At 33.5% G+C, this 24,216-nt stretch overlaps 1 protein-coding gene across 2 annotated transcripts; it reads left to right on the top strand.

The window, feature by feature from the left end:
• Positions 1 to 364: 364 nt before the first annotated feature.
• Positions 365 to 23,585, top strand: LOC116346808 (serine-rich adhesin for platelets). 2 transcript variants are annotated; one of them, XM_031777031.1, is made up of 7 exons: positions 400 to 429; positions 1,741 to 3,013; positions 3,100 to 3,302; positions 15,843 to 16,158; positions 16,246 to 16,391; positions 16,496 to 18,421; positions 18,520 to 23,585. In XM_031777031.1, the coding sequence occupies exons 2-7, from the start codon at positions 2,389 to 2,391 to the stop codon at positions 20,509 to 20,511; spliced, it is 5,208 nt and encodes a 1,735-aa protein (XP_031632891.1). In that variant the 5' UTR covers positions 400 to 429; positions 1,741 to 2,388; the 3' UTR covers positions 20,512 to 23,585. The 2 variants fall into 2 exon arrangements, with proteins under 2 accessions (XP_031632890.1, XP_031632891.1); XM_031777030.1 differs by having other exon boundaries at positions 365 to 3,013.
• The last annotated feature ends 631 nt before the right edge of the window (positions 23,586 to 24,216 follow it).

The raw sequence follows: 24,216 nt of genomic DNA, 5'->3' as shown, positions 1-24,216 counted from the left end.
GAGAGAGAGAGAGAGAGAGAGAGAGAGAGAGCGCGCGAGTGTACATACGAGGAAAGAGCGTAAACCAAAGAGAATGACAGCAAGAGAATGGGATAGAGAGGAAACTAGGAGCAAAAGATTTTTACACAGTACTGTGCACTCTCACACATTGTAAATATTACATATGTTTGTGACACGAGCGATTGAACGTAAGCACTTATGGCATGCCTATGTATCTGTTGCCCAAAATATCTAACGAAATATAAATGATCGATGTGTGCGCGCTTGAAAAACATTTCAACCAATTTTCTCTCTCTCGTTCGCCACACACTCTGTGTGTTCCGAATGTAATACCATTTTCTTTCATCTTCATCATTTTGTTTGTGTTAGCGTTCGAATAAACAGTGAGAGCGCATGGCAAAAATAAAATAGTATGGGACTATAGTACGGGTGAAGTAGAAAAAAATAATATATATATCTAAATATTACAATAAAAAAAATAGATAGATTATTGTGTTGTTTGACTTGGATGAATGTGAACGTAAGAATTCTTTGCTGCTGGGTTCTTTTTTAACGAATGTTGGGCAAAAAAATTTGTGTAAAAAGTTTTTTCCCCTGTTTCTTTAACATTTTTTTTTTCTTCATTTTGTTAAATATAATTTTGTTCATTGATTTGCCTTAAGTTGAATCCAATGCAGCCACTAAATTAAAATCAAATTTAAAGTACAAAATCGCTATTGAAAGTGTATTGAATAAGTTTAGTGTTTTTGAGATTGAATGAAACAAAACAAACAAAAAACAAATAAAGTCAAGCAACAAGAAAATCATTTTATAAAATCTTAGAGATAAAAAAAAAACGTAGCCAAAATATAGCTGCAAGTGCACTGCTAGAAGCTGACAAACAAACAAAAAAAAACACAATACAGAGAAGAAAAGTGTCAATTTTTCCAAGCTGAACACAAAAAACAACATAATTATTTTAAACGAAAGAAAGAAAAAAATATATAATAATCTGACAACAAGTACGGCTTAGTAGCTTATTGTGCCTTTTTTTCTCTTTCGCACCACTTATTTACACCGAGTGAGTGACAATCTCAAACAAAAAAAAATATAAATAAATAAATAATAACATATATAAAATAAAACAAGCAGAAAATCATCAAAAAAACCATTTTCGCGTTTTAGTAAATTTTCTCATATTGTGTGTACAGTACATATATATATGTGTGTGTTTATGTGGTGGCAATCGTGTTGCATCCATACTGATGAATGAGTTAAATGCCGTGTTATAATATGTAACTAAAAAACGAGTGAGAAGAAAACAACAACAACACAATTTTTTTTTATTTTATCTGAATAATAGTGACACTTAAATATTTGTGAATATCATTAGAAAGAAGAAAAAAAGGCTCATCAGAAGTTAGATAAAAAGATATTAATTAATCAATTCGCAAAAAGAAATTTAAAGCGCTCACGGGAAGCAGATAAAAGGCGAATAGTTAATTAGAAACGAAAACGGGAGAGAATAAAAAAAATAACCAATTTTTCGAAACGACAAACAAGAGAAGCAAAAAAAAATAAATAAAACAACAACACACAGAGTCAAATAATCGATGGCGGCCGCAAATGAATGACAGAATTTTTTTGTATCGTTCCTCTCTCTCTCTCTATCTTCATACATTTTCGTTTAGTCGTATGTTTTGGTGTGTGTGTGTGTTTTTCTCAATGTGTTTTTTTTTTCATTTCAAATAATATTCCCAGTTGATTATTCGGTTTTGTGCTTTGCCTCTATATTTGAATACTCGCCACACACAAATAGTTACGGACACTTCGATGGTAGTTTAATTACCCAGTTGAATTGAACTGCATCAATAATAATCACAAACATCAAAAGAATTGTGAGGTAAGAAAACGACCACGATCGTGATAACACACAAAAAAAAAACAGAGAACAATAATTTAAAAAACAAAAACAAAATTCAAGTGGTTAAAAAAAACGTTGCCATTCAGTGTAATACGAGTGTGCCGTTTTGCGCGCGTATGTATGTCAGCTGAGCAACAAATATTGAGCAGAAGGATTCACAAAACTAACGTCAAACAAAAGGTTCACATAAAATTTACATCCAAACGAATAAATCACAACAGAAATCATTTTGTGTATTGTGGTGCTTGTGTGATTTGAAAGTGAGCAACGACGACGATAATAAGAACAACAATACATACATATAGCAACAACAACAACAACAAAAAAGTCAGCGAAATTAAAAGTGCTTCGAAATAAATTTGAGAATGCCGCCAATTTTATGATATTGAGTGATATATAAAACACAGAGACCAAATGTAATTGCGCTAATCGAAATAACAACGTGTAAGTGAAATAGAAAGAAGATACTCAAATCAATAAACTAAATGCGAAAAGCAAGTGTTGCTTTAAATGAGTCCACAGGGGAAAACGATTCATTGTTATTGCTTCAATCTTCTTCGTCATCATCACCAGCATCAAATTCATCAACATCAACATCATCGACGATAAGTGTAAACGACGGCGACCAAATTGAATCGATTAGCAACATGGAAGAAATAAGTGCAAATGTAAATACAGATGATAGTGACACAGCAAGTAAATCAAATAATTGTCAAAATGAAAACAAATCAATTGTATCGAATGTTGAATGTGAGGAAACCACACCAACGTCAACCAAACATATACGAAACAACGATACAACAATCAAGGACACAACAAAAACAACACCAAAAACATCACTACCATCATCAGCGGCATCGGACAGCGATAGAAGCGTAAAACGAGCGGTCGCTAGAAAGAAGGTGGTTCAACTTCTAATTTCACCGAATGTTGAAACAATTAGCGATGATATATCGTCCACCACCGCAGATATAAAACGATTGAAACATGTCCAAGTGCGATCTAACTCAACCGGTAAACTGTATCAGTCTTCGCGTCGAGTTTCATTTCCGGAAAATGATAGTGAACTTGTTACGGGATATCTGGAACCGGCAGATCCATGGGCATACGGTTAGTAGCAAATCTATTTATTAAACTTTTTATGCATACCGCCATTTGGTATGAATTAGTATTAATTTGTTCATTTTTCAATGCAGTTAAACCAGCCACCTGTGTATCAGAATTGGCCGAATTCTATCGTGAATCTTGTCGACGTCACAATTCACAACCAATTGAATCGATCATGAAACATTTGGATACATTGGATTTAAATTCGAATTCAAGGCGACCCGTTCTGAATTTACGCGAACAAAATTTAACCGCCGAATCATGTGAAGCACTAGAAGAAGTCCTTAAGCGGGTGAGTCACATGCACATTTTTTTTAACTTGTGATCATATTCATTTGTCGGTCATAATTCACGCGAAGTGAAAGATGAAGAAAAAAAAAATTGTTTGAATAACGAAATAAAATAATAATAATATAGCAACAAAAGCACACAAACACTTCAAAAGTGGAAAAATTCTCACAGTAATTGAGTCACAATAAGCATAAACAACAGACAGAGCCAGAGCAATAATATATATGTATATCTATAGTACTTATGAACAACAACAAAAAAAAAAGAGTGATCCCGCGCCCCAACGAAGCGATTAGCCGCCTATTTCCTTTTTCTCATATTCACACCATTTATTCAGTTCGAATTGTTGTGTTGCGACTATTGTTGTATGAGCAATGCTGTTACAGCTATTTTTCTTGTTCAATTTCATCACCCATCACCGTATATATTCAGTTTTCACACACAAAGCAAATCAAAGCTCATGATACGCGAGATAGCTGTTACACTGCCCGTACAAAGTGAATGCAACATTGTATCAACTCATAGTATATTAAATTCCGCGCAACAGTGAAATCAGAAGCACATATAAAATTAGATGACAACGGTGCATGTCGATTGACACCGAAGTGACACATTACCGACTGCAACAATAAGAGAGTAAATTTGCGTGAGACTTTGTTTGCAATCAAAATACACACACACAAAAGTCACAACGAAAATAAAAATAAAAAGAATAAGCAATACAAAAAAAAGTTGAATGAATGCGTCTTGTGTTAAGCACTTTGTGTATTTTTTTTTTTGTTTGTAAATTTCAAATTTGGCGCGGAACATTATACTGAGAGATTACGTTTAGTGTTATACATTCATGCGGTGTGTGTGTGTGTGTATGTATATGATATCGTATCCCGGGCTAAATTCCAAATTGCGATTCTGTTTTTGTTTCTTCATATCTGAAATATGCGCTATTTTGAAGCAACAGCTTCGCGTTTCCTTATTCTTTTTCCTTCTCTCTTTGTGCTGCTGTTTCTCGTTTTGTGTGTGATTTTTTAAAGCTTGACATTCGTTCTCATTTTAAAAAAAAATTGTTTTATTTTCTTTAATCGTTTTGTTTGCGTTTTTTTCACATCTTTTTTTCGTGTGTACTTTCGTACTTACTTTTGTTTATTTCAGCTTACTTCGTTCTTTTCTTTGCATTCATTCATTTGAATGAATTTGCGGCGGCTATTTTAGCAACTCATATGGTCATAAATGCGATTTAACTGATTCAAGACGACACACAAAAATAACAACGCCGCCACCAACAACAACAACAAAAAACCAAGTCAAATGAGAAAGTGGTATTTTGTGATTCCGGGAGAGTGTGTGTATTTTCTCTTCATTACTGTTTCATCGAAATGGACACATGGAACGAATGAAAATGATGGCAAAGTAGAAAAAAGCCAAACAAATTCCATGGATAAGCAAACATTTTCATAAATTTACATTATCTCTTGCGCGCGCTCTTTTTCGCTGTGCCTATTGAAATGAACAACACACAATAAATTGCCGATATACATGTGTGTTTTTTTTTCTTCTCTTCTTTGTTGGTGAGCTTTAAGAGATTTTCGATCGTATTACGTTTGGCATTTCATTTTGGCATTCGTATAGGTTGCTGGTTGTTGTTGGCATTTTTATTCAGCGCAAATGTGTTTGGATACCGACAACGGATAAGCGATGTAATGTTCGCGACTATGTGCCTGTGTGCTATATGATCTGCAACAATGATAAATTGAGTATTTGATGCGGACAATAGGTTTGGAATTTAGCTGAATATTCATGCTGGTCATTTATTTATCGATAGTGTGTGCGTGTGAGCGCAACTATTTTTCAAACTAAACGATTATTCGTTTATGTCGATTAATATGATTTTACTCGATGCATTGTTTTTTTCCCTCTTTCTCTCTCTTTCGCTGATGATCGCTTTTGTTCCCATTCACTTCTTTCACACAAAATGAATTCATTCTGATTCGAGTCAAATTCAGATCGAAACGAGAAGTAAAATAAGCAATAAATAATAACAAGAGCGACTATAACAAATGGACTGTAATTAATTTTAATGTATTCATTCATATGCGGTTTTGATTTGCATAAGAATTGCATTTGGACGCTAATACAAAAAGGACGTACCGCTAATTATTCGCTGGGTAATGGTACTTTAAACGTCTTTAAATGTATTAATCTCTGCTCTTGACTTTGCGCATATAAATTGTCTCAATGTTGTACTCAAAATAAGGCAGAGACCGGTAACCATTCTCTCATTCAGCGGTTAATTAGCAACGGCTTCGAATTTCCGAAAATGTGCACAATGAACGCATGCAACGAGTGTGTTATATTAAGGTCAAAATTAGTTTGTGTTTATGACAGCGATCGTATAAATAAAAAGCGGAGAGAGAAAATCCATCAAAGAGCATCGCATTCGAATAAAACAGAAACGGCTTGCTAAATGAATTTCACACATTGAATTGTTTATGAAATGACGATTAAGTCCACAAGTTGAGTGCGCATATTGAGATGCCGCTGTATCGATTATAAATAATTGTGGGACTGCTTGTCTTTTTTTTCACCCATTAATATTATTTATTGTTCAAGAACATTTAAATTACATAAAATGTGTGCAAAATACCAACACCACATCGCTATTTACTGTATGATTAACTATCACTAACACTAAAAAACCTAACAGTCGTGGGTGTGTCATGTATAATCCATACGTAGAAATGATCGTGAGATTGATGTTATGAGGTGTAAATGAAACGAAAACAAAAACAAAATCTTTTGCGCAAAATAATGAAATAATGTTTGCTGTTGGGAAAATTCACATTCATTAAAATGGAATGAAAGCAATTTTTAACAATACAGGAATGTTGCAAAACAACACGAATAATCTCATCTTAAGTTCATACGAACAAATTATGATGATAGATTTTAACTTCATCGCCTTACTCAGATTCGATGCGAAATTGATCATCATTTTATTGAAAAAATGTTTCTTCGTTCGTCTTAATCGCTGTTGTAGGGCAGCATAAAAATCAAAGTCGCAAACAACAGAATCGAAAAAATGATATCATAGAAAGAAGCTCGACTCTAAGCCGAGTTGAATGGGCCCGGCCATGCGGTAATTTTTTTTGTTTCAAGTATGTTTACAATAAATCAAACAGTTTATCGTCGATAAATCAAATTGAGCACATAAAAAATAAGCCACACTCAAACGAAAAAAAAGAAATGAAATAACAGACATAACATTGATAATACGCTACTGTCTGCCAAAGTCTGTTATTGAGATTCAATCAATTCGAAAACTAGTTTGTTTGGGCCGATGTGTTTGTTTCTCTTCATATTAAATTTGGTTTGTAAAATAACATTGACATCGTCGCATTGTTATGAAATTATATATGCGACACGTGCATTTTGGCCATTTTACATCATTTTTTTTTCTCTTGCAAAATTAATACTTGTGTGCAACTTTTCTCTTGTGTTGAACCGATTGACGTTGAAATTGCGTGGTTCTATACATGTTTTTTTTTTCTCTCCTTTGCATGATGATTAGAATTAATTTGCTTATGTAATTGAACGCAACATTGTGTGCGGTATATTTTTTTTCTTCTTGCGTTCATTCAGGCAAAAGCGAGAAAGAATTAGATAGATTTCACATATAAAATTCAAAAATATGCGTGCACGATCGGCATGTGTTTGAACAAAATAATCACGTCAGTTGATGGAGAGTGAGACAGAAAGATTGAAGCAATAAAAATTTATAATGATGTTGATGTGAAGAGAAGCTAACACAAAAAACAACAACAACTACAACTATTTTAAATTTTTAAAACAAACACCTTATATGATATAGCATATGATCGTTCATTGAATAGCACACAACTAAACCGCACAGAAAGAGAGGCGAAAAAAATACGTATATAATAACAATGAGGCTAGGAAACACTTGGCAAACACAGCAAAATATTCAGTTATAGGCATACAAGTGTATAATATAAAATATAGGATCGTATGAGGCACGTAGTCCGTGTGCTAATCAATGTAGATCGAAGATCGAAATAATAATAACATTAACAACAACAAATTCGATCAGAGCGAGTGAGACAGTTTGGCAATCTTCATCAATTGCCGTATGTACAATGGAAAAAGACAACGCATAACGTGCATATATACACACACACAAACAACCGAAAAACAATGTATTAGTATGTCCGGCGCTCATATATAATGAGGCTAACATCTCATTCTCAATACGTAATGAAAATATTATTTTGATATTTAATCAAATGAGAAAAACTCTGGCCCTTGTCTCCGTTTCAATGAGAGAAAAAAAAACTATTTCATTTTTTCATCATAATGCTCATGCCATTTTGTCGATTTGAGCTTCTGGCTTTTTTCCATTCTGGTCAATGTTTTTTTTTTTATATAATTTCATTTATTTGATTGTGTTACACTGCAAAAGTGGCTTGCAAAAAAATGAGCAACAACAAGCAAATGGCACATTTCAATATGATCAGCTGTCTAAGCAACAGCAACATATAGCATGTGTATATAGCTACTAAAAGCGCAAAGCTTAAAACTGCAAACTGATCAATTATAAACTAAGATACGACGACAACAACAAATAACCAGCATTAATAACACGACGTGAAGTTAATGTAATCGCGCAAGCGCTCAGTAACTGAATGTGTTTTTGCATTCCCACTCTATCGGCTACTGCTGCCTGATGTGACGTGCTCTTTCGTTTTTCGTTTCGGGATAGTTTTTTTTTTCTTTTCATTTTGCTTTTCGAAACAATCTATATCAATTGTCACACGAATCGTTTATGTGTGATTTTCTTCTTCTCTTATTGCTGTTAATGCTACTTGTATTGTGTATATATATCATAAGACTGATATTGCACTGCGTGAACTGCACATATGTTTCCTTTCATCGGCTAATCTTGATAATCAACTTTTATCTTCACATTAGCTTGTTATTTTTTTTTAGTTTTTTCTCTCCCTCTCCATATTGATCATGTATGAATTCACTGAGCTTTTTTTTCTTCTAAGAATCGCATTTTCATTGAATATTCAGTACACTGTCTTATGCAATATGCGTGAATTAATCGAGCTTTATTTATTGCGTGTTCTTTTCAAATGGGCCGAATCCAAATTCAATATATTTAATTTAGTGAAAAGAGAGAAAGAGAAAAATACGAAATGTGTGTATGTGCATTATACAAGTGGCTAATTATGGTCTTATTTACAATACTTATATCTGAAATAAGCAAATTAAAATGCTTATTTCATTCAAGTGACCAACTGTTTTCAATCGTTCGTTTGTTCATCGTCGAAAAATTTCGAATTGGTTTCAAATTTTACTTCCTATGCCCCCCGTATGACAAGTTCGAAAAATCTATAGAAAATGAAGAAAAATGTATACGAAAAAAGCACTTCATTGCCTGCATTTCTTAGCGCGCAGGAATTTTATATCAACAAATCGTTAGCATATTTTATTTTGTGAGGAAGTGTGCACGGAGTTTCTCACACACCGATTACTAATGAAAATCGATGTTTTGTTGACTGAAAAATCGTTTATAGATTGTTTTAATTTGCAATTGGAATTTGCCGCCTTTTAATTACATCATTGTATTAGGTTGAAAACAAAAACTGTCATTGAGAAAATGAAAAGAAACAAACTACAAGCACTTCCACATATAGTTTTTTTTTTCTTTCTTCTCGCTCAATGTGAGAACAATAAAAACAAATCAAATGATCATTTAATATAGCGTAGGGGCAACACATTTTGGCCCAAGTATTTCACAATTGAATTGAATGTGACAACACAAACGCAAATTGAATAATAGAAGAGCGGAGAAAAATTTGAATCTATTGTTGACAAGCAAATCCATAAAATTTTAAACAATATGCGACGCAAAACACATTCAACTATTTTAGTGAAGTGCAATTTGCGCCAATCGATTACATTAAAGAATCGCAAGAGAGAAGTCTTTGCACATGTGCTTACAATGTGCTGGCAATGGAAGTAGTGCGAAATATAATTTATTTATACATAAATGCATCGATATAACGATAGAGATATAGATTGTTGCTTTTTTTCGCTGCCTCTGTATTATTTAGATGTCGAAAATTGTTTACTCTGATACTTTCGGTTTCCGTAGTCTTGTTTTGCGGAAATAGTAATTCAAAGAATCCGGAAATATCTGAAAATTATCAACTTTTCAAATACGAACGAAAAACACGGACTTTTTTTTACATCTCATATGTATGTTATATTGTGTTTTCTATCCTTCATATGAATATCGACTGGATCCTTTACATGCACCAAATTATGTGGTTTTCAAACGAAATCAAACGAAAAATTTATTAAACGAACTTTATTATTCGAAAAATGGTGATTTTTCTCGATTTTGCAATCTCGAATTTTCAATGCAAAAAAAAACTACTAAAAGAGCAGAAAAAGCGATGTTAGTCAGTAAATTTGGCAGTCGATGTGATGCACTTATATATTCGATTTATTTGTACTGAATTTTATTATTGATTTTAAATCGAAAAGCGATTTTGAACTCGTTCAATGCAATCGATTTTAATAAATTTGAATTTTGTTTTACATCACAAACCGACCCTTCAACCGGTATACTCTGGATGCCAAGTAGTTTGATGTTTATTTTTGAAACATCTATAGACGGTGATTTCATGATTCATTTACTTGTCAAATTTAACAAAATAAACCATGACGATGCGATACTGGTTCGTTTTTGTTGCCCCGTATTTTATAAGTTAGTGCATGCAATAAGTATATTTTAAAATCATCTGCAGTAAAATGTGTTTGTGTGACAATGTCTCAATCACGCTTGGCAAATTTTATTATGTCATAACAATTGATTTGTCGTTCTTTGAAACCGTCAAATGAATTATCGCGTCAATTTTCTCTCCCTTCTCTCTCTCTATTTCGATCACATTTTGTGATTTTCTTTTTGCGCACTCTGCATTATTTTTAGAGAGCATCGGGCAATGAATGAACGGTAATGTACAATGGCATATCCCAGCAATAAAGAAAATTGATTGTCTATTGCAATCGAAATTGATTTCACTGTAGATTTTTTTTATTTACTTTCAAACATTGTAATAACTTTTTTCGTATAGAAATCTACTAAATAGTGTATATTGAGAGCATGTTATCTAATTGGAGCAAGTGAGAGACAATGAAAGAGATGACAAAAAAAAAACATGCATATAATATCGTTTGTAATTATCACCCAAAGTCGACCAAATGTCTTCGAAACAAATGGCAACCACTAATTGATTGGTTAAATGCTAATCATCTGTTGTCGTCGTCGCCGTCATCATTGCCATTTTTCATTCGTAACTTATCATCTTGTTTATAACGGCATTGGCTTGCTAATAAAACAATAGTTTAATGCTAATTGATAATTATAATGACATTTGTACTAATAAAATGGTAAAGTTGACAAGCGCGTGCGCGTGTGCACCTTTTTGAATACACGCCGAATGCGAATCTTCTTTTTCTGTGTCGTTTTGATTTGGATTACGTTACAAAACATGCATGAAATCTACTTAATGTTATGAATACACAGATAAGAATCGACAAAAATTACTAATTGAAAAGATATTTCTGTTTGCGCTGGCTTTTTTTTATAATATGATATGAAAACCAAACTCAGCATTTACGACATTTCCATGAATGGACTTTCATTGTTTATTAATCGATCGCTTGGTTGTTGTTGCGCGCAAACATTGCGTTTACGATAAACTGTAATGTGATTTGACTTTTTTTTTGTGGCATGAAAGAACTTCTTATTCACAATTGGAATATCGTTTCGAGTATATATTTATTGTAAGTGTGCAAAATCAGTGATTCCATTTACAAAATCAGTAAAATGCATAAATCAGTAGCGGATATTACTGGCAATTTTATCAATTTTTTTTTTAAATAAATCGAAAAAACAGAAATGGCAGAAAAAGAGGAGAGAGAAAAAATCAAGGTTATCCTAGACGGAAATAGAGATATGAATTATGCTTTCAACTAGATCAACTCCATATACTTTGTACTCATTTTACAAGATCTTCTTTTTTTTCAGTTCTCACTGTTTTTCGTACCATGCACATTTCATTGAATTGAAAAGTTTCCAAAGGAGTAATTTGATTCAAATGAAAACATTTCATTTTCTATCAAAAAAACACACTCATACTCACACTGAAACGAAAACAAACAAATACCATAAAACTATTTGCTTACGCATCACATTCTATATATATTCAGAATTGGAATGGACATGTGTTCATCATAAATAAAGTGGCCAAACGAGTGAAAAAAAAATTATAACAATAATAAATGTTGAAGATGTTTTTTTTTTCAGACATTCACAAAATAGTTAATGAAACACTTTGAAATGAAATTTTCCGTAAATGTACCATAGTTTAAAAAAGAAAAAAATTCTGTTAATTAGACATGATTATTTATTGGCTTTGTGAAATGTGCAATAATCATTTTGATACGTTAAAATATGTTGTGTGCGCATAAAGAAAAAGCAAGTGTCGTCGCGATTGCAGACTACATTGACACATATAAATATCAGTACTTCTTTTTCTTTTTATTCTGGATGCCGTTGCTGCTATTCGTTGTCGTTGATATTTCTGTAGAAATGGCGTCCAACATTTAACGAATGTTGATAGTAAAAATACGACAACCATCGACAAACTATCCGATAAAACATTAAAAATTCATACATTGAAACGAAGCGAATATATATGCCACAGGCGATTGAATCAATTCGAACGCTCGTTCGTTCATTTGCTATGTCGTTTATTCGCTTGTTCGCTTGCTAAATGTTTTATTCAGCGGTGTACGTGCATTGCATGGTGTTTGTCGTTTCTCGTATGATGAGTGACACATTTGAAGTATCAAATTTGTTGGATTTTTGTTTTATTATTATTTGCGTTGTCTATTCCCATATTTAATTTATTTATTTTTCTTCTTTTTCATCTTCATTTCGATTGAATATTGATGATAAGTGCGCCAAATTTATCGGCACTTTGCGGAACACATAATATGCAAATTGTACGATCGCAAGCAACAAAACAAACACTTCACCCTACATGTATCTTGTTAATGATATTTAAAATAAATTGAGAAATGTACAAAAACAAAACAGAAGAGAGAGAGAGAGCTTGAAACAAAAAAAAAGGTAGAGCGTAAGTGATCACAGCGAACAGTATGTGGAATGTATTGAATGTGTTAGGTCGGGCACGTGTTCACATGCACAAATATTTGTTTCGCCTTATTTTTTTTCTTTGTCCAACGAAAATGATTCTAATATGAAATGTTTACAATGCCAATGTGGATCGCTTTTTTCACCCCAATCCATTGGGTTCGGCTGTGTACACCTACAGAAAACTGGAAACAAATTAAAAACAGTCATAATAAAAATTTAATTTTTAATGCATTTAGCATCAACATTTTTGATATTCTGGTCTAAGAAAAACGCATTAAAATTGCATATTTATGGAATTCGATTCAACGAATTGATGTTTTAATCTGAATTATTTACGAGACTTTTAGAATCAAATGATGAAAACGAGCTTGAATTAAAGAGCCGATGCCATTGTATAGAGCGTTGTTGATTCACTCGAAGAAAATGTGGAAATAGATGAATCGTTCATATTATTTGCAAGACGTCTGCTGAAAGAATAAAGAATGTGTATGCTACAATTGAATAATTATAGGCAATTCAAAAAAATCACACAACATTCAAAACATGTCTCAACAATACTTACTGAGCTTAATTGCTCACATTTGTCTCGTATATTTACAGCTATCTTTTTTTTTCAAATTGTCTGGAAATGTTAAAATAAAACGGCAAAAAATGTATCCGAAAACAAAGTTGATTCTTTTATGAAACAAATAAAATCCACCGAGAGATATTTAAAATTCAAAACGTCATGCAGTTGACATATTTGAATTTCACAAAATCTCGATTGCAACCACTCACACCGTTTGGATTGTTTACGTAAATTTCAACTTGAATTAAATACAAATGATCTTTTGTTTATTTAATTGGATAGCCCGATTTTCCAGTCACATTCTCCTTGTTCTCTTTGTTCTCCGCGTGTTCTTTTTTCTCTTCATCTTAAAAACAGCGTTATGTTTACACATTCTTTTCCTTTGTTTTGTTTTTCAACTCAAGTTGTTTAGAATATCGCGTGTATAATTCACCAATCACGCTTTCCTCATAGCTCGCGCAACTTTTGCATTCCGAAAATTTCCATTCGCATTTTGAATCGAACACATGATCTCATTGGTCGGAGTGTTGGTTTTTTTTTGATGTTTTGATTTCAGTTGTTGGTTTGGTTTTTTTCCCTATATGTAAATTATATTGGATATGAATTTTGTTTTTTCACGCTCAGCTCAACGATTCGGATTAAAAGGACCAATGACACTTTTTAATTTACATATTTTATCATTAATCATTCGAGTGGAGTGTCTTAATCGCCACAAGCGAAAATGAAATATTAAATTATCGTCATTATCTGCAAACAAAGTAAAGAACACTTGCGACCCCGTCCACTTTGTGCATGAGCATAAATTAAATTCAAGGAGAAATTGTAAAAAGTTCATTGCGATTTTAGTAGTTACATTATCAATAGTAACGATAAATGAGAAGCAAAAAGTCTGTCGAGAAACATATTAGAAAGATGAAACGAGAAAAACAAATGCAGTGTGATAGATACGTAGGTTGCTCCATAATTTTTTTTAAAATGGTACTTATAGTGTTGCCCGATGTAAACCATTGTCATATTCGTAAAGTTTGATGTTTTGGTATGTATTCGTGCCCTGAACCTTTTGTCGTACGAACGCTATTTGTATTGTTTACAGTGACTGGTAAACTGCGACTCAACAAAAAAATGAATTTTACACGTGAAGATTTTCGTAAAATGATTTACTACGATTTTCGAAGTAAATTATCTCAACAACAGTGTTTCGATCGACTTCATTTGGCCTTTGGCAATGAAGCACCAACCCTTCAGACAATTTATAACTGGTACCGAGAATTCCGTTGCGGTCGTAGTTCGCTCAAAGACGAGTTTCATACAGGTCGTCCAAAATCGGCTGTTGTGCCACAAAACATCGATGCTGTCAGAAAACTGATTATGGAAGATCGTCATGTGACCTACCGTGAGATTGAGGCATCTTTGGGCATTTCATCCCACAGCATACATACAATTTTGCATGAACATTTAGCCGTAAAAAAGATTTGCTCTCGTTGGATCCCACATAAATTGACCGATGAACAAAAAATGGCTCGTGTGAGTTGGTGTAAAGAAATGCTCAAGAAATTCAATCGTGGTGCTTCAAAAGACGATAATAAAATCGTCACTGGTGACGAATCGTGGATATATGCCTATGAGCCCGAAACGAAACAGCAGTCGACTGTGTGGGTCTTCCAAAATGAAGATAACCCAACGAAAGTTGTTCGAGCAAGAAGCACTTCGAAGCGAATGGTCGCCTGTTTTTTCGGGAGAAGTGGTCATGTGGCAACCGTTCCACTAGAGGATCGTAAGACCGTCAATTCTGATTGGTATACCACCATTTGTTTGCCCGAAGTGTTTGGTGAAATAAGAAAAAACAACCACCGTCGCAAAATAATTCTTCATCACGATAATGCGAGCTCTCACACATCTTTTCAAACTACTCGATTTTTGACCGGTCAAAACATCGAACTGATGGGTCATCCACCGTACAGTCCTGACCTGGCACCCAATGACTTTTTTTTGTTCCCAAGCGTGAAGAAAAAACTACGTGGTCAACGATTTTCGACACCAGAAGAAGCAGTTGAAGCGTTCAAAACACACGTTTTGGAGATATCAGTTTCGGAGTGGCACGAATGCTATGACAAATGGTTTCATCGAATGCAAAAGTGTATCGATCATCTCGGGGAATATTTTGAAAAACAATAAAACCATTTTCGACAAAAAACAACTGTGTTATATATGTTTTTAAAAAAAATTATGGAGCAACCCTCGTAACGAGGTACGGAGCGAAGAAATGGAAATAAAATGCAAGCAATAGAAAAAAATAGAACTTATTGGAAAATCCATATATGTATAGGTTTGTACATGTCCATGTCGCTTGTTCAATGCTCGCGTTTGTGTTGCGTAATTTTATGAAAAATCCGTGTGCTTTATGCCGCAATTTCATTCATGTAAATTGGAGATGGAAAAAGGCGAAGAGATATATCAGTATATGCTCATTCTATGAACGACACATGCACTTCTTCATGATTGCTATCATTTGAAATCACCATTCATACATTTGTGCGCTCTTTCTCGCTCTTGATTATCGTCACTGGACCTTGTGTGTTTGTGTGTATTTTGAATGCAACAAAGCAATTAATTCGTTATTCATCATCCTTTAATTTTTCGTTTTATTGTTCATTGTACAGTTGAATTTGGTTTTAATTCCAATATTTTGTTCTCGTTTTTTTCTATGTTCATCACCCGAATAGATTCAATACAAGTTAATTGATCTAACCGATTGTGGATTAAACGATGCATCAGCGACCGCACTATTTGACATAATTGAGTATTATGAGGCGGCCAACGAGATCGATATATCAGAGAATCGTAATATCACTAACAGAGGCTGGCAAGCATGCATCAATATGGTGAAACGTAGTCATGCATTACAAATATTAGTGACCCGAGGCACACCATTATCAGAATCGAATGCGATTAGTTTGGGCAAATCGATGCTGAGCTCATCATTGAACACATTGAAATTGGAACACTGTGGCCTCTCCGGCCGTCCAATGGCATCGTTGTGTAAGTATTTGATCAAATTTTTCTTCCAATCTTATCAGCGTCTTTTCATCATCGCATTCTAATACAATGTGTTGCACATATTTTTAGGTACTTACCTACGGAAAAATACCGTGTTAAAAGAACTTTGGCTAGCGCACAACGATTTAACCGCTGATGATGCATATAATATTGGAAACGTACTCAAATCAAATTTTTATCTACAATTTCTTGATCTGAGCAATAATAATATTCAGGTGATTGAAAAAGCTACACATTTATCTTTTGTGGCACAAGATTTTTCATCGAACAATGCCCAAAATTTTCAATTTGTTTTTATCTCTTTTGTTGAAAATCACAGGATCGTGGTGTTCTCCATATAGGCGAGGCATTAATCGAACAAGCAAACTATTTTAAAGTGTTACATGGCGGATCGAATTCAACGTCATCACAACCATTGTCATCGAAGCACACGTTAACGCGTGGCGATAAAAACGAAACAAAATATGAATGTTTGGCACGAATGATAAATGCAACAAAACCCAACATAGATGCTGCTCCAAATACGGATACCGGCAATAATTTTAATTTATTGATTACCGCCGATAAAACCGCCGTCACGAATACAACAAGAACAATAGCTGCAATGGCTGCAACAACCACAACCAATCAAGATGAAAGTCAAAAACATGAAGCGGACGAAAAGAAAGTTGCACAAGAAGTTACCAAACCAATAAAAAGTGATAATAATAATTCGAACATTGATTCGGCCACAATAGCAACGGCAGTGATGGTGGCAACGGCGGCGACAGTGGCAACGGCGACAGCAGCACCGGCAAATCAAGAAAAATCAATCGACAAGAGTAAAATTGTCGAACAAATCGAACAAAATTCTAAAGAAAGCATAAAAAGTGATAATGATGATTCGTCGTTGGTAATGTCCAATACAACCGCCAGCATAGATTCATCGGAAAAATGTAGTGCCGATACAAATGCAAAAGACAAACATGTAGAAGATAATAATAATGAGGCTGCTGATGTAAAATGCACTAAAGCAGAAACGGTGTTATCAAATAGCGAACAGAGTACCGAAACAGTTGTACAAAGGCAACAAAAGCTGATAACACAGCTAAAAGGGGATCTCAATGAAACTTTGGATGATGTTCAACCAAAGAAATTGCAATTATTAACATCAACCAATTGCCAATTGGATATCAATGAAAATAAATCGGATATGAAACTTAATTATGCTGAAATGGTGAAGGTTGAGAATGCAATTGAATCAACGGTGTGCGAGAATAAAAGTTTTAATGTCGATGCAGTGAATAGTGGCGATCATGTCGATAATAAAAATGTTGTAAGTAGTACAAGAAATGTATCAAGTGATCTCGATGAAAAAGTACAAAACAGCACAGACGCAACATGTGATACAACCACAATCGTTCGACCGGATGCTGATAATACGATAAAATGTGGAATCGGCTGCTCATCACCGAAACCAATTCAAACAAGCAATGTTAATAGGCATGATGATCAAGATGAAGAAATGTCACCGGTATGCAAAGTTCGTTTGCCATTGAATAGTCCACGTCTCACCAAATCAAAGGATATAATGAGTGAGCTGTCGCTCACGCCCGACAGTTCACATTCACTGGACAGTAGTTGTGAATATTCAACACCATTTGAAACGATCAAACAAGCATACAATACATCTATAGTTCCTGAACGTTCGTTTAGTTCGGAGAGTCTCAATGAGAGTCTCAATAGTGAAACTTCCATCGAATCAAATGACTCGAAATCATCGATAAAATTGGCAGAAGCAAAATTCTCAAAAAATGGCACACTTGAACGGCAAAATAGTTCAAATGTACCGATCACACCATCAATCACCACACCGAATGGCCTTCAAGTGCTTATGCTTTGGAATAATCACATAACAAGAGATTCAGCACAATCAATATCGAAACTTTTGAGCGCAACAACAACGTTAGAAATACTGAATGTTGGCAAAAATGTGCTAAGCAATGATTTTGTTGCTAATATCAAAGCCAGCCTAAAGGCGAACACAAGTTTGACCAGTCTTGGTTTGCAAAGTGTACATTTGTCGAATGAAGGCGTCAAAACATTGTCGGACATTTTAGATTTTGGTGGTAATGTTACACTGCAACGCGTTGATTTACGTGATAATAATTTACAAGTGAGCGGTTTAACATCACTGAATGAGGTTCTCAAGTCAAATAAATCAATCACACGAATCGATTTGGATGATGTACCACGCCGAGCATACGTAAGTTGTACCCAATTGGCATTTTTCTATTTAAATATTCAATATTTAACTGATTGCATTCTATTTCGTTTTTGTGCTATGTTTTTTTTTATCTTCAGGAACACTCTGATTCAAGCATTGATTATAATCGTGTGGTCAATAATATTCGTTCATTATGTGCACGTAATGAGAATCCACCCGATCCAGAGCCAGTTCGTACGTCGGTGAAGCGTGTGCGTGCAAATTTCCTAAATTCACGAAAAATCTCGTTAACGTGCCAAAGCATACGACACAACGTACATGAGTCTCCACAAGCCAAGCACTTATTAGATCCAACACGTAAATCTGGTCGTTTAAGATCGCCTTCACCCAGTCCAATTCCATCTCCTGTATCGTCGTCGCCAATACAAAGTCCATCGCGATTATCACGTTTTCACGTGTCACGTGTTGTTGAAAGTAATGTTTCGTCACCGATAACACCCCCATCGTCGTCAAATAGTTGTTCCCCTTCAAGTACCACTTCATCGTCACGATTTCGTGTTACTGTTGTTGAACCACCAAAAATTATGTCCGCTCCCGTAACCATTATAAATAATAGCACGAACAAAGAAACTGATAAAACTGTACATAAAAAAGAAAATGAATCGGTGCCGGTTCAAGTGTCTGTATTACAGCGTACCCAATCGGCTCCATCGACAACGATGTCAGCACAATTGAAAGACCAACCACCCGCCCCAATGATCGGCAGCGTAAGTTCGTTGAACACAAAAATTGGAACTAAATTTACGATCAGTAGACCACCCACCGATGCTGAGCACATTGCCACTATTGCCGTCATTGATAACACTAGAAATAGTTTCGATAGTCCCGATTTGGAGGTAAAAGGTTATATGGATGATAGTTGTTCGTCATTTAGTAGTCTTGATTCAATCGATCGTGGTCAAGATTTCAATACATCACTCAGTTCGATGGAAAGTTACGATATACTTGGTAAACATGTACAAAAATCAAAACAAAAAGTGGTCACACCAAATTTGTCCAATTCATCGATCGAAACTGAGAATGAAACCATCGATACGAATAAAACGGAAAATAATCCATCCAGTTTAGAAGCAAGCACATGTTCAAATGATTCAATTTATGGATCACAAGAGTTTCCACCGCTTAAAATTTCATCGAATGAAGGTACATTAACAAATAGTCCAGTTAGTCCGTGCAGCGGTGATATTGTGACCAATGAAAAAGACAATTTATCACCAAAAATCGACGATAAACAACAACGTGTTCGGAAAACATCATGGATATCACGTGGTGATGCCGTTGATAAATTGCTCAGCATTTTCCATCATCCGGGCAATTTATTTTTTACACGATCCAATAATGGTGATGTACCACGTAAAGAGCCACAGCAACAAACACAAACACAAACACAAACACAAGATAGTAAACCACCGTCACGCAAAGAAAGTCCATCGGGACTATTTGCATGGACGAAAAAAGAAAATGTTTTCGACGAATCGACCGATTGCAAGCCAATAAGTAGCATCGAAACTGTTGTTGGACAAAAATCGACCAAATCACCATTACAAATAGCCAAAATGTCACCGGAGAATACATTAACTGCTGATTCGGTTGCCATTGATGCCATTCCAAATCAACTGAAACAGGATGTTAAAGAGAACACATCACCAGAGCATACAGTTACCGCTGATAGTATGGCCAATTTACAATTAAAAACAATTGCCACACAAACAATTAGTGTGCCAGATAATAGTCCAAAAGGTGAAAATCCACAAACGGACATCGTCGAACAACCGGCAATCAAAAATGAAAAGGTTCATTTTGAAGTGGGTGGCGATGACGACGATGATGACTACGATGACAACAATAAAAATGAATATGCTGGCATTCAAGTAAATGTTAATGTAACGGAAGGAACACAACATCATCAACCGAGCGTAGCGCCAACAGCAAATCACATTGGTAAAGCATTCGGTTTGGGCCAAATCACACGCGATTCATTGAGCATTCTTAAAGGTAGCTCAAATAATTCACAAGATTCAATGCGTTCGCTTGAATCACTTTCTGAAATTGTGTTTGAAGAAACGTAATAAAGTGGAATGATTTCAATAAACAAAAATTCAAACCACATGATACACACACATACATCAAACAAAAATCAAACTTTTAAGAGCAAACAGAACAATTGAAAAAACACGATATTCAATGTAAGAATTAAATTATTGCTGGTATTTCTTCTTCCTGCATTCGGAACCATTGATTGTGGCATTGTGTGCAGTCATCGCTTATTTTGCTGCTCATGACAACAACTATACAAAAACGAATATACGACGATTTCAACAGAAAACACTCTACTCTACAGAAAACTCAATATAAAAAAAACAACAAAAATACGAATTATGTTGACATTCCTGCCAGTTCATCAAATGTCAGCAGCAACCATATTCAACCGAATTGTGTTCAGTGGTGCATATACATTTGAATAAAATTTAAAAAATAACGTGAAATGAAGAACCAAATTACAAAAGATAGGAAAACTCTCAGACGCGTTGTGTTGAGCAAATGTAATCAATATGAGATCGCCGATGACCAATTTTTAGATAGGATTTTCTTAATTTTGATACTGTAAGTAGAAGGTGAATAGCTAGCGGCTGCTTGAACAGGCAAAAAAAATTGGCCGATTATACAGACAAATAAAGAGAGAAGATGTTTTTTTTTTTCAATTTGACTTAAAACGTCACAAACAAAAGGGAAACGTAATAAGTGAAAACACACACAGAGAAATACAAACACGAACAAATAAAAAGAAAAACATTCATACATGCATTAGGGCTTGTTTTGGCATGATTTAAAACAAAGATATAGAATGATTGTGTATATTATTGAGAAATGAAAATAAAACCTGTATGGTTCATACTTTGACAATTTTGTGATATAAATGAGGGAGAGAATGAACAAGTTTAAAATCAGCAAGACAAGAAAAAAAATATATGTGTTTTTATGACACAACATTTGTAAGGCAATTGCAAGAAATAATGATGATGCCGATTTGAAATGAAATTCAAGAAATGTTGTTCTTGTTGCTTTAAAAAAAAAAAAAAAAAAAAACTAGAATAAAAAACGGAACTTAAAAAAATCCAAACTGAAAATGTATTGTGCTAATTAGCCTTAGTAATGCTAAGGGACACGATATGAGCTAAAAAGAATAAATGAAAAAATCACAAAATAATTGCTGTTTTAGTCAGTAAGACATTCAAAAATACAAACACACACATACACAAAGAGAGAAATGGCTTAAAACTAGATTTATTAAAATACATTCACGCTTTGACTTTTCTCTCGACCCAATTTATTACTATAGGATGCTGTGCTTAATTATATATATATTCTGTATATCCCATATATGAACAATGTTGTTTAGCCACAGATTTACACAGTCAGCACCTAGATGATTTTAATTTCCATACATTGTGTCTGGCGTGAGAATCTATAAAATTAATTGTGCAATTTTGCTACGATGTTAGACATGTTAAAAACTCACATGCATGGAAAAATATGGTCGAAAATCGATGTGGAAAACACATTAAAACTATAAGCACATTTAAAGTGCACTCTCTCACACACACACAAAACTTAATGATAAGGATTATCAAATGAATTGTGAAATCATTATCAATAAATCAAAATAAGGTTGTAATATTTCTTGTGTAAATTTGTGTTAACGCTCAATCTGACGTTTTGATTCTCTGCACTTTTTTCTCTACGAAAACAAAACACAAACTTAACTATGTAAATTAATTGCAAGTAATTTTGTATCACAAACAATATAAATGATTTGAGGTGGGAAAAAACAACCAAATTTATATTTTTCACTAAGATTGTAAGCCACACAATGAATGTGCGGACAGACGGAAATAATTGGACGATGAAACAAAACAACTAATTGACATTCATACCAATTCTTTACGATCGAAAAATTAAATACACATTTTGATCATCTAGATCTAACAATCGAAACAGTATAAACAAAGAACATGATAATGATGAAGAAAAAAAAAAACTAAATAAAAAATAATTTTTTTATTGATAAATCCTTATTTTGAATTTTTGTATTGTACATACAATTACATGATAATATCCACATTTTGAAAGGAAAAAAAAACAACAAACAGCAAGAGCAACAATTATTAAATTCAATGAGATCCATTCAAATATCTCTTTTCAAGTTTTATTCTCAGAATTTGAAAACTGAAACAAGTAGTTCAAAAATAATTGAATCTAAAAAAAGCATACACAAATTAAGGATTTTTTTAAGAATTGGATTTTTCTTAAATCATCAAAAGAAAAAGATATCCCATTTACCCAAAACAATTCAACTTTCGAAAAACAAAACAAACAACTTAAAATACTGGTTTATTGAAATGATTTTTTTTACCAGAGTGTAGCATATTTTTTTACATCAAATTAACACGGATAATCAGATTGATGCAGTAAGTGAATGGATTTGGGTAAATGTGATATGATGTTGAACATAACTAAATCGCATAAATAAATTATTGTTCAACACGCGTTTTTTGACAGTTTTTTTTTAAACTGACATTTCTCTATTTAAATTAAATGAGTCGAAATTTTTGTTCTACTTTCTAATTTGTACAAATAGAGTATTGTAGAGTTGTTCATAAAAAAAATATCATTAGTAATTTTTCAAGATTTTCTGTCAAACCACACGGCAAAAATTATTTACATTTGTGGTTAAAAGCGATTTTTCTTGCAAATCTAAACCATTTTTTTTACAATTCTTAAATAATATTTTAATAATGACATTTATTTTTTAAATAAAAACATAATTTTATACTGAATTATCGGGGCAAAAAAATGGATTAAATTTGCGAAAGAAATCGCTTTCTTTTGAAAATTCAAACCTTTTTTCTATATGTATTGTGTTCTTATTTCTAAAACCAATTTTTTTTAAATACGAAATTCAAGGAAACATACGAAGGAGGTGATAAATGCAAGCAAATCGAAAATGTGAAAAAAAAATATATTTGCGAAAAAATGTGCAAGTTTTTACAGTCGATTGAGATAATATATATGTGGAAGAACGATTAAGCGCCAGTTCTTTTTTTACTATGTATTAAATACCGGAGAACCCATACCAAATATTTGTATAGATGTGTCGCCTTATTTTGTACAGATTTTTTTTCTCTCTCAAACCTTTTTCAAGTCATACTTTTGTTGTTGAATCAAAATGGTTTGGCATTTTATCTTTGCCATATCCTTTCATCATGAATTAAAAAAAAAGACATTCATTTGAACGAGACATGTTTTTTATTTGGTAAAGTAAAATGTATAAAAAAGTTCGTGTGACATTTTTTTGTCCGATTTTTTCACTGAATGAACAAAATGAATTAACACCAATAAAAAAATAAAATTCTCCTAATTTTGATGTTTTAAATTTAAACCTTTTTTTTACATAACTCTCGTTTTTAAAACATTCGATGTTCGTATGAAAAGAAAATTCGTTCATTTTGAATATAAGTATGTGAAGCAAAAAAAAAAAAATAAATAAATAAATAAGCGATTAACTAAGACATTGTGTTCCTTGGGCATAACAAGAATTTGTGGTGACATTTTGACAACAAAAAAACTGTAAAAAAACTAAAACTATAAGCACTTGTTGAATCGTTTATGTTCGGTATGGTACAAATAATAACTTGATTTTTATCTTGTTCTTTTTTCTGTTTTTTTACAGGAAAATTATTATGGCCAAGATACAATTAAAATCTCAACTAAAT

The sequence above is a fragment of the Contarinia nasturtii genome, unplaced genomic scaffold (assembly GCF_009176525.2).
Source record: "Contarinia nasturtii isolate CC-2019 unplaced genomic scaffold, AAFC_CNas_1.1 Cnas_scaffold_1699, whole genome shotgun sequence".
Classification (NCBI taxonomy): domain Eukaryota; kingdom Metazoa; phylum Arthropoda; class Insecta; order Diptera; family Cecidomyiidae; genus Contarinia; species Contarinia nasturtii.
The sequence above is the reverse complement of the archived record's forward strand: the minus strand, read 5'-3'. Positions and strand labels throughout refer to the sequence as shown.

Excerpts from the sequence above, each read along its gene's own strand:
- LOC116346808 (XM_031777030.1), top strand. The coding sequence starts at position 2,389 with ATGCGAAAAGCAAGTGTTGCTTTAAATGAGTCCACAGGGGAAAACGAT. Across the intron at positions 3,303-15,842 it reads TAGAAGAAGTCCTTAAGCGG|ATTCAATACAAGTTAATTGA; the intron begins GTGAGTCACATG and ends TCACCCGAATAG. Across the intron at positions 16,392-16,495 it reads TGAGCAATAATAATATTCAG|GATCGTGGTGTTCTCCATAT; the intron begins GTGATTGAAAAA and ends TGAAAATCACAG.